The 18,198-nt window shown below is 49.3% G+C and overlaps 2 protein-coding genes across 8 annotated transcripts; one reads left to right on the top strand and one right to left on the bottom strand.

The window, feature by feature from the left end:
* Positions 1–573: 573 nt before the first annotated feature.
* Positions 574–13,825, bottom strand: zgc:110045 (uncharacterized protein LOC664755 homolog). Of its 5 annotated transcripts, none has more exons than XM_029127100.3 (14): positions 13,693–13,825; positions 8,734–8,774; positions 7,206–7,315; positions 7,037–7,060; positions 6,917–6,949; positions 6,703–6,819; positions 6,449–6,580; positions 5,879–6,007; positions 4,978–5,067; positions 4,421–4,462; positions 3,927–4,002; positions 2,928–2,980; positions 1,983–2,152; positions 574–1,796 (listed from the first exon to the last, which is right to left on the bottom strand). In XM_029127100.3, the coding sequence occupies exons 3-14, from the start codon at positions 7,281–7,283 to the stop codon at positions 1,439–1,441; spliced, it is 1,302 nt and encodes a 433-aa protein (XP_028982933.1). In that variant the 5' UTR covers positions 7,284–7,315; positions 8,734–8,774; positions 13,693–13,825; the 3' UTR covers positions 574–1,438. The 5 variants fall into 5 exon arrangements, with proteins under 5 accessions (XP_028982933.1, XP_028982932.1, XP_055358509.1 ...); XM_029127099.3 differs by lacking the exon at positions 13,693–13,825 and adding an exon at positions 9,854–10,375; XM_055502534.1 differs by lacking the exon at positions 13,693–13,825 and adding an exon at positions 9,071–9,481.
* On the top strand, positions 12,221–17,933 carry mocos (molybdenum cofactor sulfurase). Of its 3 annotated transcripts, XM_029127097.3 has the most exons (15): positions 12,225–12,538; positions 12,611–12,700; positions 12,768–12,834; positions 12,912–13,556; positions 13,626–13,702; positions 13,791–13,990; positions 14,075–14,191; positions 14,265–14,624; positions 14,701–14,863; positions 14,990–15,077; positions 15,461–15,585; positions 16,968–17,064; positions 17,188–17,329; positions 17,425–17,529; positions 17,615–17,933. In XM_029127097.3, the coding sequence occupies exons 1-15, from the start codon at positions 12,427–12,429 to the stop codon at positions 17,711–17,713; spliced, it is 2,487 nt and encodes an 828-aa protein (XP_028982930.1). In that variant the 5' UTR covers positions 12,225–12,426; the 3' UTR covers positions 17,714–17,933. The 3 variants fall into 3 exon arrangements, 2 of the variants coding, with proteins under 2 accessions (XP_028982930.1, XP_028982931.1); XM_029127098.2 differs by lacking the exon at positions 12,225–12,538 and having other exon boundaries at positions 12,684–12,700; positions 12,977–13,556; XR_003783219.3 differs by lacking the exons at positions 17,425–17,529; positions 17,615–17,933 and having other exon boundaries at positions 12,221–12,538; positions 15,461–16,730; positions 16,849–17,064; positions 17,188–17,239.
* The last annotated feature ends 265 nt before the right edge of the window (positions 17,934–18,198 follow it).

The raw sequence follows: 18,198 nt of genomic DNA, 5'->3' as shown, positions 1-18,198 counted from the left end.
GGCGGGACAGCGAGCAGACTGGATAAAGAGGTGGTGGTACTGTATGTAGCCTACCTGCCCATTAGCAGCCCGCCTGAGCGGACAAGTGCAGGTTAAGTTGTTCTTTTTCGCGACCCGCGAGAGTTTTTTTTTGCCACAGCGTGTGTTGAATATTTACCGCGGGGTTGGCCAAGGTTTGCTCCTTGTTTGCTGTGCAGGAGGAAAAGTTTGGGCAGAAGCTTTATGCACTCCTCCATCAACAAACTGTGTCTGTAACACCATAAGCCTGTGGAGAGAGCTTTGTGTTGACCTGCCAAAGTCCCTGTGCACCGGTTTGTGTGCTGCATACTGCTAATGGCCGCTCTCACTGCTCTCACTGCTCTCTTTATATTCCAGTAGTGCTGTGTAACGTTTTACTGTACATGTCACTCTGGTTTAGACATATACCCCTTTGATTTTTCATCAATATCTCATCATTATTTGCATACGATTAAAAGATGCAATTTTAACCCCTAACCCGAGTAAACACTGCACAAATCATCATTAAAAATGTCGAAACATGAAAAAAAACATTCTATATCATCACATTTAGAATGAAAACAATCAGTCTGGATTTATAAAAAAGGTCCATGTATTTCAAAGTCATTGCAACAACAAACATGACAGTCCTGCATTGTTTGGGGTTATAGGCCCACACCAGAAACAACATGAATAAAACATTTATTACGGTAATTGCCCGGTCCATTTTAGGGCACTCAAATTCACAACACTCCACTCATTTAGGCTGGAGAATAAACAAGAAGCGAGCTATGGAGCACACAGGAACAATAGTCGTGTTAGTTAGGCCGGTCCTGCTCTACACAGGATTACTGTAAAGGGAAATCCACCAGAATCCAATGTGGCCTAAGGATAATCCCATCAGAACGGCAACAGTGTAATGCTACTACAGAACACCCAAGCCTGTTAGCACTGATGAGAGCCTACAGTGAAGGACAGGGGGGAAATATGACAGAAGAGTGAATCAGACCCTGTGAAAAACTCAATACACTGCTTTCTATTGTACAGGTACAAACATTTTAACAGTCTGCTGCCGACAAAGCACCACTTCTCATCTGACTAATTGGTGTTCTCTACTTTAACTCAAAGTTAACTAGTTACATAGATAGAAAACTAATGGAAAATAAACCTGGAGTGAATTGTTATATAAAGCTCTGTAACATGAATCCACTGAAAACAATATCCATTTCAAGGATATTAACACCAGCCTGAGTTGCTCACATTAATTAATATGCATGTGAATTAGATAATACTGAGTTAATATGCACCTTCGCTGCACGTTTTAATTAGCGAGGACATAGTTTGATCTTATCGTTCCTTAATTCCTGGTAAACAAGTGCTACCTTACTTTATGAAACTCTCCCAAGCTGGCGTCGGCCACTTGTCACCTGCCTAGAGGCCATCAATAGGGAGCGAACTTCTGCCGCTCCGACTTTTTGACGGCCGAGCCGGTCATTTTGGCGGCGTACGGGGACAGGCCCTGCGCGAGGCTGGAGGCGGCGGCCGGGTGAACGGCCAGCACGGGCAGCGTTTTCATGCCGAGCAGGCTGGACACGGGCACGGCGTAGTGCGGGCTTTGGATGGCGGGCAGGGTGGAGGGGGCGTGGACGTTAATGGCGGCCGGGGCCTGGGCGGCGGCCGCCAGCACGGCCATGGAGGTGGCGGCGGTGGAGGCGGCGGGAGCGGACGGGGAGAAGCTCATGTTGAGGTCCACGGGGGTGGCGGAAGCGGCCTGCATGGTGTATTTAGCCATCTCTAAGCTGCAGGAGGTGGGGGGGGGGGACAAGAGGTGAGAAAAATGGAGAAAACATGAGAATCAGAAGGGACGTCCTAAAAAGCAGAGATCGTGAGGATTTTAATGGCGTCAGGAGAGTAGAGCAGCGAGCCGGAACGGATCCAGCCTCACCACGAGCGCTCTCGCGTCCGCGGCGGCGCCGGCGTCTCACCTGGCGTTGATGAGGTACTGGGCCACGCCGATGCTGGCCGGCGAGCCCGTGATCGTGACTTGGCGCATGGCCGACCCATCGGTGGCGCTGGCGATTTTGATGTGAGCCCCCGAGACCTGTCGGATCTCATTGATCTTGCTGCCTTGTCGTCCAATTATGCAGCCAATAAACTGGAGGAGGGGAGTGAATGGAAATATGTAAATAGGCGGAGAAGTGTTTGCGCGTCGTTTCCGGAATTAGGGTCGGAAAGGGAGGAGGCGACGGACGCTGGTGTTTTGGTGTTTGTGCTGGATGGAGATAAACGCTATTGTTACGCACACAAGTGCTATCGGGCTCACAGTAGCTCAACACAGAGACCACCAGCCAACACAAACACATTAAACATTACAACAGCGGTGCTGCTGTGTCTCTGCCTGAAGCTTGAGGTTCTGAATTCGCTTTATTAAGATCGCTAATTAATTAACAGGGTATCTCTCTTTAATTTAACTGACTGCAGGTGGAAGCTTAATAATATCGATGCTGGTTGTTACTTTTGGACGGATGCTGACTCGCTGTTCCTTCCTTCAATTTGGTAAATATAAAGTAAAAAATGTCGTCTATACATTTATGACTTTAGGAAACACTCATATTTTTCCAATGGAATCTGCCCGTGTAGTCGATCTGTTGCTAATAAGCTGCTATGTAAAGTTAGAAACATCGATCGTGCGGTTTTAGTCACACGAACTACTGTACAACACGTTAATAGCTCTGCAATAATGAGTGCATTCAATTTGTGCGATTATTTGGACCCGTGCTCATGAGAAACACAACGACCCAACGCAGAGAACCGGCTTCAGAATTTCGATCATTACAGCTTCCTGCCGGAAAATGTTAATGACGACCGCAGCGTGAGGATTATCGGTGTGAGTTTTAGTGCTGGAGGAACACAAACAATGTGGCACTTACATCATTAGGTATTGCCAGCTCTTGTGAACTTGTGGGGGCAGATGCATCCAATCCTGCAAAGTAGGACAAGGAACGCTAACAACAGTTTGGCACTAATGGCTTCCACTTTCATGGCATAACAAGTTGCCCTAGTTTGTCTACGCTATCACTGTCACGCTGCTAAATTGGGAACATGACAACTGCATATAGCAAGCAGATCTGTCTACATACACACATATACTGCATATATATATGGATATATTGAGCACAGGCTACAGTACGCACACTTTTTAATTGCTACTTTTTATTAAACGTGTGCATATTTAATAAGTTGAATCACACCAGTGCTATAAATATGAATCTGTATGTACATAACAAAATGCTGTAATGTGTTGTCCGCGGTTAGTTGTGGCAGAGTTTATGAGTACATGGGGTGGTTGAGGTCAGGGATGATCTGGCCAAGACCGTGTTAGATTTGGAGGAGAAATGCTGCGGAGGTGAAGGACGGGATTGAGAGATTAGGATTTGATCGTCGGAGAGGGAAACTGGGCGAATGGGGCTGAATTTGGGGGAGGATGCGGCACTTTGTGAGAAGTGGGAAAATATTTACTAAAGGGTAAATATTTTCTGACGTCTTTCACATTTCCCTCTCACAGAACTCGGCGCCTCTTTTGTATTTCGCCCTGTCGGCCGCCCTCTGTCACGTACGCTTTTGAACTATGAATATTTCAGTGTTGATTTCAAACCCGCTCGGTGGCACAACCTTAAAACTTCTGGAGCTTCTCCAGCGTTTTCGGGCACAAATGCCAATGCGGAGCATGAGAGCTGGTGTTGTCTGTCTTATGCACACTCCTGTAAAGCCACCGTCTACGAAAAAATGTGAAAACTAAAGGAACGGAGGCGTTCCAGGAGGGAACTTTAATCCTCTCTGAAGTGACAGGGGTGTTTTGATGGTGTGATTTGATAAGGAGTGAAGACAGGGGGACAGATGGACTTCCCCGGGGAGCCGTGGGTACGTACCAGGGAAGGTAGGGTTGCTCTGCCCAAGGGAAGGGAGGGGAATATGCTGCATAGCCAACTGGTGAAGCTTGGTCAACTGCAGGGTAGGAAGGAAGTTAGAGCTAACCAATCAACGTGGATTATTTCAGAGGATCTGACAGCTACAATACAGAGCCAATCTGAAGTTCACAAACATCACAGATCGTGTCAGTGTGAAGAGATTCATTTTCCTTCAGAAAGCATGCTGGCTTCTCATGGCAGTCATCTGAAAACACAGTCACATGTCTGGCTACAAGGAGATGAGTGATCACGAACTCTGTAGATCATCACTGTCATTGCAATGGCGGCATGCTGCTACTGTCTGTTAGTGTTAGTAATGCAAACAGATTAGGGTTACTGAAGTTCCATCTGCACAGAGTAGGGTACACAGAGGGTGTGGTGGTGGTGGCTTGGAAGGAGTGGAAAGGAGTAGGTCATTGGGACGGATGTCAGCCGCTCGGAGTGACAATACTTACATCTTGATGTGCAAAGGCATACTGCCCCGGAATAGCAAAGGCCTGGGAGGAAAGAAGGAGACGCGCCGTTATGCGACCGGGAGACGCAGACACGCTCTGACATGTGAGCTCAAATGTGAAAGACTCCGAAGGAAAACAGTGAAATCCAAAAAACAAAAAAAGAATCCACTGTCTTTTTTTATGGCATGGATCTGATGCAGTGACTGGCTGTACCCCCCCCCCCCCCCCCCCCCCCCCCCCTTTGAGCGCGGCCGGGAACGTCCAGCGACATAAACAGATGTCTGAGAGGTCAGAGCCCGTGTTGTGCCAAACACGGGCTGGAGGTCGAGGCCGTCACGGAGAACACGCGCTCCGGGCACGTTTCCACACAGCGGGGAGATTATTAATGCAAAACGGTGGTTGTTCACGTCTGACAACGATCACCAACCTCATATTTCTGCGTCACAGATTTAAACCGCCGAGGCTCACATCGCTGTGTAATTACCCAGATGTGTCCCTCTAGTGGTCGGGACTAATTGCCTCCTGTGTTGCTGCGTGGAAGATACGTGACTGCTTACTTGTGCCGGGTGCTGTGGCGCTAATACTGCGTGGGTTCCAGCAGCGAGGACCTTTGGGCGATAGGGAATAGTCGCTCCCTTCGGTGGAGACTGGAGACACAGTCATGCAAACAGACAAAAGGCAGAAACAGTCAGACTCTGCCACAGTGAAGGGAAGAATTCTCAGCGGCACGGAGGCATTTTATAGCTTTCATATCGCTTGCAGAATCTTTTTATGCTACATTGTTTTGGCTGGGAAACTTTGGCCAAAGGAAATCTATAAGACTACTGTCACTATATCCTGAAAACAGCAAATCATATTGGCTTTTTAAATCAGTGCAGAGGAAGTTTTGAAAACAACCCAGGAGCCTCTGCAGCACATCATGTGTTACTGTGCGGCGGCGTCCGGTGGATGCTGAACTCATCACCGAAGCCCATTTTACATACCTACTATACATCAGTGATTTCCACCCAGGGGCATAGTTGCAGTTACAGCGGGAATATGAGAAGCTAAAAGCTAAATAATTCAGCCCAACCCCAGGAGCTCGGCTAAAAATAGACATTAGAATGTGATTCTTAAAAGAGCACATCCACACGTGTGTTATAATAAATAGGCCAGCTGGGACTGCTAACTGGCAGCATCCAAATGTTTAGTCAGGTCGTTAGCGCCATGATATCATGGTCTGCAGTGGGAGAGAACTGGTGACCAGAGAGGTGGCGTAAAAAGGAAAGAGCTCAATAAGCGCTAGGTTAAACACTATAAAATACTAGTATTATTTCATAGCCTGACTACAAAAGCTCCATCCACGCAGACGACTCTGAGCAGCTTCCACTGCGGCACATGTGAAACAAGCGGCCCCGCTTCACACCCGGACGCAGCCGCTGAGCCGCGGGGATCACGTGCTGCCGTGGCGGCGCTCACCTCCAGCATGACGGAGCAGATGTGCCGCACACACTGAGTGATGGCCTGTGGAGCGCCGGAGATTGTGACAGCCCTCTCCGTGGAGTCCGGCAGCATGTCTCCCGCCACCTGAACCTGGGCGCCCGTGGTCTTAACCGCGGCAGACGGGGGAAGAAACAAAGCCTATTTATTGCTGGAGCGCCCCGCACACACACACACACACACACGCACACAAATTGAAATGCTGTTTCAAGCACCCGCAAATTGCCCCGAACACATTTTGACATGCAGGGAGCAGCTGCAATCCAAATAGCAATGTGCGCTCCAATGTTTGAAGAGGCGCACGCAAATATTGTCCATTCAGAATGAGTCTTCAGCCGCCGCCGATCTCTGCCGGCGCAATCAGCGGGATCTTCGCGCGCGCCCACCGAACACGTGCACTCGCTTTAAACGCGGAGACAAACAAGGAAAGTTTGACTGGAGTGTTTGATACTCGAGGTGTCGGAGCATCGGCGGGGGAGGATTTCTGTCCCCGTTCGGGTGTGGAAAAAAAACAAACTTCTCGCTAAAAAATAAAAAAAAGGAAAATACCTCTCTGATCTCTTTGATCTTTGAGCCTCCTTTGCCAATCAATGAGCCGCACTGGCTCCCTGGGAAAACCAGGCGCAGAGTCACCGGTGGTTTGCTCGTCACGTTGCTGTTTGCCATTGCTGCTGCAATATCCTGAGGGACGATTCAAAATATGTTGTGTTTTTCAGCGTAGACTGTAAGGGTTTCTTTTTATTCACTGTCCTTTAAAGAGTGAATTCTGGTGTAAAACAGGGGGGGGGTTCGCTCCGTCGGACCTCCTCAAACTTCTGCGCGATCATGGAGAAGGCTCGGAAGATGCCCTCCGTGGGTCCTGTGATGGTGACGATCCTCTCCGGAGACGAGCCCTCTGATATGTTGATCCGAGCGCCGCTCTGGAGACGTGAATTCATCCCAGATTAGTTGCAACTAATGAATTAATTAATTAATTCCGCAAGTTCCCACGTCACATGCGTCTAAATGGCTTCTCACCTCCTCCCGCATTTTCTTCACGGTTTCTCCTTTCTGAAATCACGCAGAAGGTAAAACAGCTCAATCAAAAGGAGAACAGCGTGAATCAGTAACTGCTGAGTGATTGTTAAGTAAACATACCTTCCCAATTATGCTGCCAACTTCCTGGGAATGAAAGAAATGCCAACTGTGAGTTCTTTTCTGCTTTTACAGCAGGATGTAATCATTTCAACAACGGTGACATTTCATTACAACAATAATAATAAAAAAAAACATTCTGTCACTTGAACCCTTCTCACAAGTCTGTTACCTTTCCGTGCATCAGCAGTCTCAGCGTGAGTGTGACGTTCAGGTTCCCGTCTGAGGCCATTTCTTCCTTGTCAGACATTCTCTGTGTTTCCAAGCTTTAAAAAAAACCCTCTGCAAACAGAAGACGTTTCCAGACGGACACAAGAAGCATTGCATTAGTGCTGGAAATATTCCTTAAGTCAGTCAATAATTTGTAATAAACATAATACAATTGGAGCAAACTGTGTTTATGTTGTGGAAATATCATCACTGCACATGATTCTATCCTGTTATTTGGCCACTTATTAGAGTCAAGAGGCAGAAAATAGAGAAGCCATCATTTCCTGTGCTCAACATGACTTTTCCGGGAATGAGCATGCGTCTAAAGGATCTAAGCTGCAGCATCGCTGTTAATTCGGTCAGCAGCCGAGATAAAATTGAACTCCATTTGAAAATGTTATGGATTATTACCTTAACTATGGAGAATGGGAAGTAATTGGAAAAGGCTCTAAAGTTGGAACAGAGACTTTTACGCTGTCACGTTCCCTTTTTTAGAATTTATCGGGGGACGGACGCTCTCTGAAGAGCGGCCGGCCGTTGTGGTGCGTCCTCTGATGGAGAGCGTGGGAAGATAAGCCTATCGCTAGGTGCGATCTTCACACGGGGCCGTGTCTTTAGTTCCAGCTAAACACAAGTTGTGTGACTCCCTGGGTTGAGATAAGACACAAAGGGAAGCACTGGTGCTGTGGAGCACTGAGGATCAAGTGATGTGTGTGTGACTGTCTCTTAATATCGCTCTGACACCACACAATGCCGGCGCTGTTGTGGCCTATATCCAATTTGGTGTATTTGCAGAACAAATAAAGAATGTCTTGAAGCAGTGTAGGCATTTTATTGCACCAACAGACAGAGGCGAGAGTTGAGCCTATAAAAAAACACCAAGGTCACCTCGTTTATGAGATCATCATGGTTCTCAGAAGCTCATTTAAACCTTTGTGATATAAAATAAAAATAGCATTTCTTGAATCACACTTTGGACAAATCGCCATCACTAATATGAGTGTTCAATGTTAAATGCTTCGATATGAGTCTTGAACCTAAAACGAACCTAAAAGCTGTTGGCTTCATGCAACGTGTACTGTAGATGCAGATGTAGGCACAGGCTCAAAGGGGACGAGGGAACACTTGCACGAGTTGTTTCCAGTTAATAAAGAGGTCAGTCCTTCAGCAGCACGGCATTTATAAAGCTAGGCTTCAGCACGATCATCCCCTGTCTGGAGTTAGGTGTGCCGGTCGGGCTGTTGGCTCCCACCGGTTGCTAGGCAATCGAGGGGGGGGGGTCACTGCTGCACCCAGTTATGGATTATGTTAACATCTGACACAAACAAGCTACTAGTTTGATCCCGTGTCCAGCCTTTATGCAAAGTTAAGGAACCTGCAGCTCCATGATCAATATAATATGAGGTATGAGATAGTAGCTAACTCTTGGCCAGATTATTAATAAACGTGTGTCCATGGACATGACCCAGGACCCCGGCTCAACTACTTACATAGTCCAATAAATGTAGAAATGTCTGTCGCCATTCCAAACCTAAAGAAAGATAAAAAATGAGTTTAAAACTCTGATGAGAGAGATAATATAGTTTTCCAGGAGGCTGAGACGTCTTAAGAATTTAATATAAAGACAAGCTCAGTGTTGCTAGCAGACTGAGCTAAAGGACTTAATCCAACCTATATTAAAAATAAGTGGAGTCCATCAGGACCGAGTCCATTCTTCTATTTGTGTATTATTGTGACTACATCAAATACAAACAGCATCTCTGCCTAATCCTATAGGCTGGGATTTGTTTAGTTAATGCTAAGACCCTTTTGACCTATTTCTGTCACCTCTAGCACGTCAGCACCCACTCCTTCTGACTTCCCAACAAAACGCTGGTGCGCACCCCACGGAGCACACACGATAAAACAGATAATCTACAGGAGCACCGCATCCCCGAGCTCTGACAGGCAGGAACGTGCTGCAGACAATAAAAACAGGGCATTAATCCTGCGGGGAATTGCAGAGAACAACGTCTAAGTGGATTACGAAGGGTTTCATCTCAAAATATATTCAACTTCGAGGCTGAAACAAAGAGACGTTTTCATAATTTGTTGTTATTTTACAAGATTAGTTCATAGAACAGATTTAAGAACAAAGCCATCGTGAAAGATTTCTACTCTAATCACTTCTTGAAACTCTAACCTGTTCTATTCTGGGTTTGTGAGCCACAACATGGGGCTGCTTTGTAGACAAAGGCTACACTTTTAAGATTCAAACTACATCTGCTTTAATTTGGCACTAATTCGAGCCCGACCTGTATCTTAAGGCTGCGACGGCGGGCGCTCAGAGTGTCAGAAAAACAAGCAGCTCCGATGCACTCGACCTAATGGAAGTCAGGAGTGCCGCGTTAAAACAAGGTCTCGCGGTTCGTAGCTCAATTTAAATGCACAGAAGCGAAGAGCAAAGCTGGATTAAATGTTTAGGAAGCGCAGTTCAACTTTATGAAAACCACTGGAGTCTGTAAAAATTGCCGCCGAACGAAGCCGAGCTGCAAACAGCCCGGTCCCTCTCTCCGAGGCTCAGCGAGGCCTCGGCTGCCGCCAGAATGAATATATGGATGATGCACTGACCTTATATGCAAAGCGCTGCGCTCCTTTACTCCTGGTGTCTCCGAAATGAACAGCCTTTTAGTTTGTGCTGCATGTTCGGCGTTTGTCCCCTTTGTTTGCAGTTGTCCACCGAGTGGACAGATGGCTCCCTGTGCCCTCGGACCGGCTGGAGCGGAGGCTGGCTTTGCTATTAGTCCTCCGGCTTAGCCCAAGATAAGCCCCTACACGGGGCAAGTGAACCCGTATCTCTCGCCTAATTCCCCCTGTCACATCCGCCGAAGAGGCGTTCCTCCGCGCGGGGCCCGGCCCGCCGAGGAGGCCCGAGGGCAGGGCGAGGAGGCGCCGTGGCTGGACGCCGTCCAGCGCCCCCACGACCCGCGCGCTTGAGAGGGTCTGGCCCTTTTTGCGGTCAGAAACACACGCGCGCAGGCTGGGGGAGAAGCGCGGTCGGCCCTGTGGACTGCTCTGTGACAAACGGTCGCTGCGTGACCGCCGTGCTCTTCATTAGGGTCCTCACAAGGCTTCCTGCGTGCACAGGGCCGGACTTTCTCTGGAAATGAATCTCCCCCTGTATGAAATTGGTGCTTTGTACAAGAAGCCGGACTAATTGAGGGCTGGGAAGGACAATATGGCGTTGGAGGTATTTAGTGATGTTAAGCACAATGTCTTCATGGGGTGCACCCCCCCCCCCTCGCTGCCTCGTCCCTCCCCCACTCCAAGCCCTCTGCCCCTGTAATGAGGCCATACTGGATACAATACAGCCCTTCAACACAGAGAAATGTTCAGCTGAGCTTCAAAATGGTGAGGGAAATGAATCAGTGAAGCATAAGTGGCATATTTGATTATTATTCAGCGTGTTGCACGTAGACAATGACGGCTGCTGTGTGTCTCATGGCCTCCTACTAAACATCTAAGAAGGCCAGACGCAGGGACAGGACGCTGGCACAGCGTTTAAATCAAGTACTGTGATTAACGAGCACCTATGAATAAAGGTGAAGAAGTGAAGGTCAATGAAAGTCCAGGAACGCATCAGAAACGGGCTGTCAAGGTTCCAGCGGCGGACAAAGAATGCGGGTAGTTATTTTTATCCTTTCAGACGCCAGGAGATAATCAGGCACTTCATGCCTCTCACATGTGGCTGATTTCCTCTCCGCCGTCTACGCTGTGTGTCAACGAGATTAAGCAGCGGCACGTAATGGTTTTACTATGGAATGATTGCTGAGACTCGATTGTGTCATCAGTTACAGTAACTGAATTTGGGTTATGTTTAGACACAGGTGCATCATTCTATGAAGCACATATCATTTGCATGTGCTCCTCTCATCAATATCAATGTTGACCTGTAATTAGAAACAACACGTCAACAACATTTCAAACCCTTCCCGTGTTGAAATGGATCAGGATTTTCTTTGGGATTTGGGTAAATAGCTGCAGCATAATAAAGTATTTTATACATGGCCTCATTCCAAACATATATATCATACTGTAGTATGTTATTTAGATCAATGCTTCTCACAAATATGCCGTATGAAAACAAATTCATGTAATCTATCATTTTCCATATCTAACATTCTGCTTTAAATCATGTGGCAACCTCCACTCCCTCCAGCTGTATTTTCATATTATTGAAATTCACGGGTTCGGGGGGAATGAGCTAGCAGCAGCATGACAAATATGTTTGCTAGCTCAGCCTTTACTGGGTATTAGTGCTTCTTAAATGATTAGAAATCAATATGTTATAAATGCGGGTGGTGCTGTTGTCTGGGCCAGAAAGATCTGGGTTGGAGGACGTCCCTGTACGTGGGTGGGTTCTCCGTCCTCCTCCCCACACACGCAGACAGGCTGGAGTCCAGAGTGGCTGTTTGTCTGTGTGCGGTCCGGCCCGGTCCGAATGACCAGCGACTGCCTCTCGCCCAAACAACAGCTGCTCAGGCTCCCTCTGCGGCCCTTACGGGAAGATGATCCATGTGACAGAAGTCACGAGTGAGGCAGAAATAATTGACCTTCTCTAATTGGCCAAAAAGGCTCAATAAAGTTAAAAAAAATAAAATCTATACTCTGCTGAATGTTTAGGGAGTCTACATCCCGGAAGCCCTGTTTATACTGTATGAAACATATTGGAAAGAATCATGTGCGTACGTCATACGTACATATTATATATGTATTACCTAAATCATTCTTTCAAATACTTCTATTAGCACGTGCCAATGTGTTTAAGAACTGTAACAAACGTTTCAACAATTAGACATATTTATATTTGTTATATATAATATGTGTGTAAATGTTTGTAAACTCGTCACATTCAATGTAACTGCAAACCATTCCTTCTCCTGCTGCTGTTCTTTTAAAAGTTAGTGATTGTGAGGAAGTGGGAGTTGGGGGGTGGCGATCAGAAACACGCCTTCCTGCGTGTTTTCCGTGGAGACAGCGATCACTTGGACGGAACGCGATCCGGGCGCCGGTCGTTTGACGGACCGACACCACCGTGCCCTCCACAGCCTCGGTACCGGCTCCGTGGGGCTCGGCTCGCGGTCGGTTCAGCCTCGGGGCACCTCGTCGCTCGCGTGTCGCGTGTCCTCCGCACAAAGCGATCGATGGATTTCCAGAAACTTTGCACTTTCGAAACTTTCCAGCGGCTCTGGAGTCACTACGGCTACGGAGGAAACTTCCGGGACGTGATCGAGCGGGAGTTCACGCGCATTAAAGGTAACGCGTGCGCGGCCGTGATTCCCGGTGACGGGCCTGGAGGTCGCTGGCTCACTGCTCTGTCGTAAACAGGAGCAGCATATCTGGATCACGCAGCGGCCACTTTGTACCCGGAGTGCGTGGTCAGGGACCACTGCCAGGACATTTCCCGGAACCTGTACGGTGAGTGTTAGACGCCATCAAGTGTTTTCTGTTTATTAGGTATTTATGCGTGTTATTTCCCCCATAGGAAACCCCCACAGCCACAGTCCCAGCAGCAGACTGACACACGACACGGTGGAGAGGGTTAGATACAGGTAAAGCCTTTAAACCAGACCCCTGTGACTCAGAGGTACTTTAAAAATGAGTTAAAAAGAGGACATCTTCTTTACAGGGTATTGCAGCATTTTAACACCACCCCCGAGGAGTACTGTGTGATTTTCACTTCTGGTTGTACAGCCGCTCTCAAATTAGTGGCTGAAAGCTTCCCCTGGAGGCGCGCGAGCCGCAGCGAGGCGGGCAGCCTCTTCTGCTACCTCACCGACAGCCACACCTCCGTGGTCGGCATGAGGGGCCTGAGCGCGGCCCGGGGGGCGGCCGCCGTGCCCGTGTCCCCGCAGGACGTGGAGAGCAGGGCGACGGGGGCGGTTCGAGGCGACGACGCCGCTTGCCCGACGCCGCACCTCTTCTGCTACCCGGCGCAGAGCAACTTCTCCGGGCGGAAGTACCCCCTGGAGCACGTGCGGGGCATCCGGGCGCGGCGCCTCCACCCGGCGTGCGCCCACCGCGGCCGCTGGTTCGTGCTGCTGGACGCTGCCTCCCACGTCGGCTGTTCCCCGCTGGACCTGCGCGAGTGCCCCGCCGACTTCGTGGCCGTCTCCTTCTATAAGATGCTCGGCTTCCCCACGGGGCTGGGCGCCCTGCTCGTGCGTAACGACGCAGCGGGCGTCCTGGCGAAGGCCTACTTCGGAGGGGGCACGGCGGCAGCGTACCTCTCCGCGGAAGATTATTACGTGCCGGCGGCAAACGTTTCTGACAGGTAAAGCTCAGGTCGCTCTGTTGCGCCCGCATCTGTATTCGCAAACGCAATGTTTTCTCCCCGACGCAGATACGAGGATGGGACGGTATCTTTCCTGGACATTATAGCCCTGAACCACAGTTTCGACGCTCTTTACCGGATCACAGGTGCGTGATGACTCGTAGGACTCTCGCCGACGTGCCTGTTGCGCGCGCCTCCATCTTGCCTTTTTTTTTTTTGCCTCTCCGCCTTCAGGGAACATGCACAACATCCAGCAGCACACGTTCGGCTTGGCACGCTACACTTACATGCTGCTGTCAAGTCTTTGCCATGGCAACGGGCGACCGGTGGCTCAGATATACTCCGAAGGCCGGTTTGAGAGTCCGAGCACACAGGGTCCAATCTTAAACTTCAACCTCATGGATTCTAACGGCCAGATAATTGGATATTCTCAGGTGCGTCGTGTCTATTTTAGAACACGATGTATATATAAATATTAGTGCTTGCCGGCGTTCTAATAACTCCTCTGCTTCCCTCAGGTGGACAGAATGGCCAGTCTGTACAACATTCACATTCGTACCGGCTGCTTCTGCAACACTGGGGCCTGCCAGTCCTTCCTTGGGATCACAGACCAGCAGATGAAGAGAAACCTGCAGGTCAGAGGTCACGGAATGCATCCCGCACTGATTTTGTGTAGGTGGAATTAAACATCGGCTCTGCCTCAACCAGGCTGGTCACGTCTGCGGCGACAGCGTGGACCTGGTGGACGGACAGCCGACCGGGTCCGTCCGCGTGTCCTTCGGCTACATGTCCACGTTCGAGGACTGTCAGAAGTTCCTGCACTTTGTGGCCGAGTGCTTTGCGGAGAAACCGGTCACCGTGGACCCAGCGAGACTGGAGGGGGTGAGGGCGGTCACAGCAGCGGCCCAGAGTCCGACGGAGGTTCCTAACGGAGAAATAAAGAGAGTGGACGAAAACGGAAACCGGGGAGAAGCGTCACCGGAGGGACTGGACTCAAACAGCCGCAGAGAGGCTCACACTCTCACCAACATCTACATCTATCCCATCAAATCATGTGGAGCGTTTGAGGTTTGAGCCCATGTTAACCCCCGCCGCGCCGCCCCCGTCTCTGTGTCCACCTGACTCCGTGCTGTTCCTCATGCAGGTCCGCGACTGGCCGGTGGGGCCACTGGGTTTACTGTATGACAGAGGCTGGATGGTGGTGAATGGAAACGGCGTGTGCCTGAGTCAGAAGCGGGAGGCGCGCTTGTGTCTCGTTCGCCCACGCGTCCACCCGCCCTCCAACAAATTGCTCCTGCAGGCGCCAGGTCAGCGGCCGCCTGGAAATAAATACACCGCTTAACCAAAGGACATTTCAATCAGTCAGCGGCGCCTCCCGTTATGCGAGTTCTCTCCGTTGTAAGACGTCTGTGTTCTCCTCCGTTGCCCCGCAGGGATGGATAGCATTTCAGTTCCCTTGGAAAACAGCCGTCAAGTGCACACACGCCATCAGGTGTGTCAGAGCAAAGTTTGCAGTGACAGGTGAGCGGCTGTGCGAGAGCATTCGCAGGCAGCGGCTGCAGGAAGCGCTTCACCCCTGTTAATGCCTGCCCCCCCCCCCCTCTGTTCCTGGCACTTCCTTTCTGCAGCATTATAAAGCCGCCCTCTCTGAATTTCATATGAAACTCCTGTTATTTGCAATGTCTTCCCCGAGAAACAAACAATGAACAAGGTTTGATATTAATCTCGTCTGACATGTAACCCGCACGATGAGTCACAAGTAAAAAAAAAAAGAAAAAAAAAGAAAAAAAGCTATTCACCCAACGATTCTTGGATTAGATGTCGCACCAAATAGTAAGCGGCATCAAACCCTGTAGATTTCCCTCGGGGGTCTCCTGAACCTAATCCTCCTGCTTCCCCCCCAGGGTGGAGACGGTGGACTGCGGGGATGAGGCTGCGCGGTGGCTCTCGGAGTTCCTCGGACAGCCGTGCCGCCTGATAAGACAGAGTCCTGATTCCACCCGAGACGCCAAGAAGGGGCCTGTCGGAGGTATCTGTCAGGCTTTCTGCCTGTTGCTGTTGACAGACAATCGAGGGAGCAAATACAGCCGTGGGGCGGAAAACGCACACGGCTGCTGCCATAGAACGTTGGCTTTTAAGCGCGTTCCCGCTCGCTGGAAGTGAAGCATCCTGCTTGAAAACACAGGCAACCTGACATAAACAATGCGTTGAAAACAGCCTTATGTGTGTAAGATCCCTCCAACCAAGGGTGTCAGTGTAGAGTTACATATTGATGCCCCGCACGGGCTCAGGACGCGACAAACGACTTGTGTTTGATTTGTCTGCCTGTAAATTGACACCTTTGCCAATCAAATCCAATCAGGCGCCTCCATCGTCCGTCACCGATTCCCAAATTGAAACTCTAAAAGCAGCTTAATCTCGCAGCCTTGGTGGAACTCAATAAAACCCCTCTGCTCTGCCGGAGTAACGATGCGAAAACGAAGGCGCCGAGCACTTTTCATAAACGCTTCTTTGAGCCTGTTACGGTTCTAACCTCACATATAAATAATAAAGATGGCAACAGCGGAGGCAAACGTAATTAATCCGCTGGAAAATGGAGAATAAGAACATTTGACCGAACCCGCAGACATTTTGCGACACGCATCACTCCGCTCCGCGCTCGGGGGCCGAGCTGCAGCTGCCGACGAGGAGGCAACGAGTGCAATGAGATCACGCGCGCACGTACGCGTCACCTGAAGGCACCGCCACATGTCACCGAGCCGCCGCCGGCGTCGCAGCGGCTCCGTTTGTTGGAAACCGGGTGAATGTTTACACAAAAGGACTTGCATCCCCTCCATCAGCACCCCCACAGCCATCCTGCACGCTGCACTTGTTTTGTTGACTCGGGAACATCCAGTCCACCAGGTTTGTTTGTCATCTGGTTCCTTCCTCGCTGCTGTTTGTGGTGTTGGAGGTAGAGGAGCTGAACAGGCAAAGAGACTGAAACATTTGGCGAGGGATTCATTCAGATCAACAAGTATGTGTATTTCACCCACTTGGAGCTGGATCCAGGACTGAACCCGCAGCTTGGACCTGGTGGACAGACGGGACTGTGTGTCCTGTGTGCTCTTTGGCCAAAATTCAAATTACCCCGGACTTTGTAGTGAGGTTAAAGTGGGAAATGGTTCTTTGAGAGTGAGTCTTTCAAGAAGCATTGCTGTATAAAATTACACACAGTCACAATTCAATGACATTTTCATCAGCATTGACAAATGTGTCCTAAGTTTCACATTTGTCCCTCTCTGTTTTGCAGCAGGAGCTCAGACACGAGGCTTTTTTTTTTGAGGATGCTTGTTGCTCAAACCACAGATCAGTACATTTTTCTGTAATGGGATGAATTCACCGGGGTAATATAAAGTCTTTTCTTTCTAGCTGCCACCTCCACGTTCCTCTCCCTGGTGAACGAGGCTCAGTATCTCATGATCAACCGCGCCAGCGTGGAGCTCATTCAGAAATTAATGAGCAGCAGGTTTGAACGCATTATGTGTTATTCCAAGTGCGCGAGGCTCCGGTGAAAAACATCAGGATGCATTAACATTTACAGTCGGTGATTTACAGAATAACATGCAATTTCCACATTCCCTTCTCTCAGGCAGGACTATTCTGAGGGTGATCAGCTCCTTGACACACAGAATGTCATTAGTCGCTTCCGAGCCAATTTAGTCATCGCTGGAGTAGAACCATTTGAGGAGGATAATTGGTCACACTTGATTATTGGCAACACTCGATTCGTGGTGAGCTGACACTTTGCGATAAATGATGAAATCTTCAAAAGAATTCAAAGGGATTTCTCAAGAACGCGTGTGTTCCCTGTGTGATTAACCTGAAGGTTGCAGGCCCGTGTGCCAGGTGCCAGATGGTGGGAGTCGATCAGGACACTGGGGCCAAAACAAAAGAGCCTCTGATGTCCCTGTCTGCGCGAAGGCCTGGGAAGGTCAGTCGCAAACGGCTATTTCTCCTCCGCGCGTGTGTGGCGACACAGGTTTGCTCAGATTCTGCTCCTGCCCTGTGGATTCCAGGTGACTTTCGGCGTGTACCTGTCACATCAGCCGCCCAGCGGAGAAGCTGCGGCCGCCGTTCTCTCTGTCGGTTCCCTCGTTCGGCCGCAGGCTCCGTGAAGCACTCGTTTGCGGCTTGTTTTAGTGCCTTCTCCGGTCCTGAGTGGACATCGCTGCGCTGCGTGTGCTGAGGATCATGTGTCAGACACAGCGGGGAGCTGCTTGTTTCCACGTGGCCATTCTCCTCGAAAGTGTCCTTTTTATAGTTTTGTTTTTTCTTGAAGATTTTGCCAATTGTTCCTAAAATAAAACTGCCATCATTCCTTTTGACTGAGATGTGGTTATATCTGATATTGGGGACTAAAACTGTTGCACTGTTGGGTGAGACTAACTTGGAATTCTAACAGTTAGTCAGACATGCATTTGCATTTAGTCAAATGCATGTCTGTCTTACACACGTTTTAATGTAACAGGTGATGTTATAAGTTGGGTTCATTTATCAGATCTGATCAAAGGAGTCGATCCAGTTTTTTAAGGTGGAGTCACGTTTAATGTGTAACGTACATGATGTTTTACAAATGTGAGTCAGTGCCGTCTTAAAAGCC

This window comes from Betta splendens, chromosome 15 (assembly GCF_900634795.4).
Source record: "Betta splendens chromosome 15, fBetSpl5.4, whole genome shotgun sequence".
Taxonomy (NCBI): Eukaryota; Metazoa; Chordata; class Actinopteri; order Anabantiformes; family Osphronemidae; genus Betta; species Betta splendens.
Note: the sequence above shows the minus strand (reverse complement) of the source record. Positions and strands in the feature narration are given on the sequence as shown.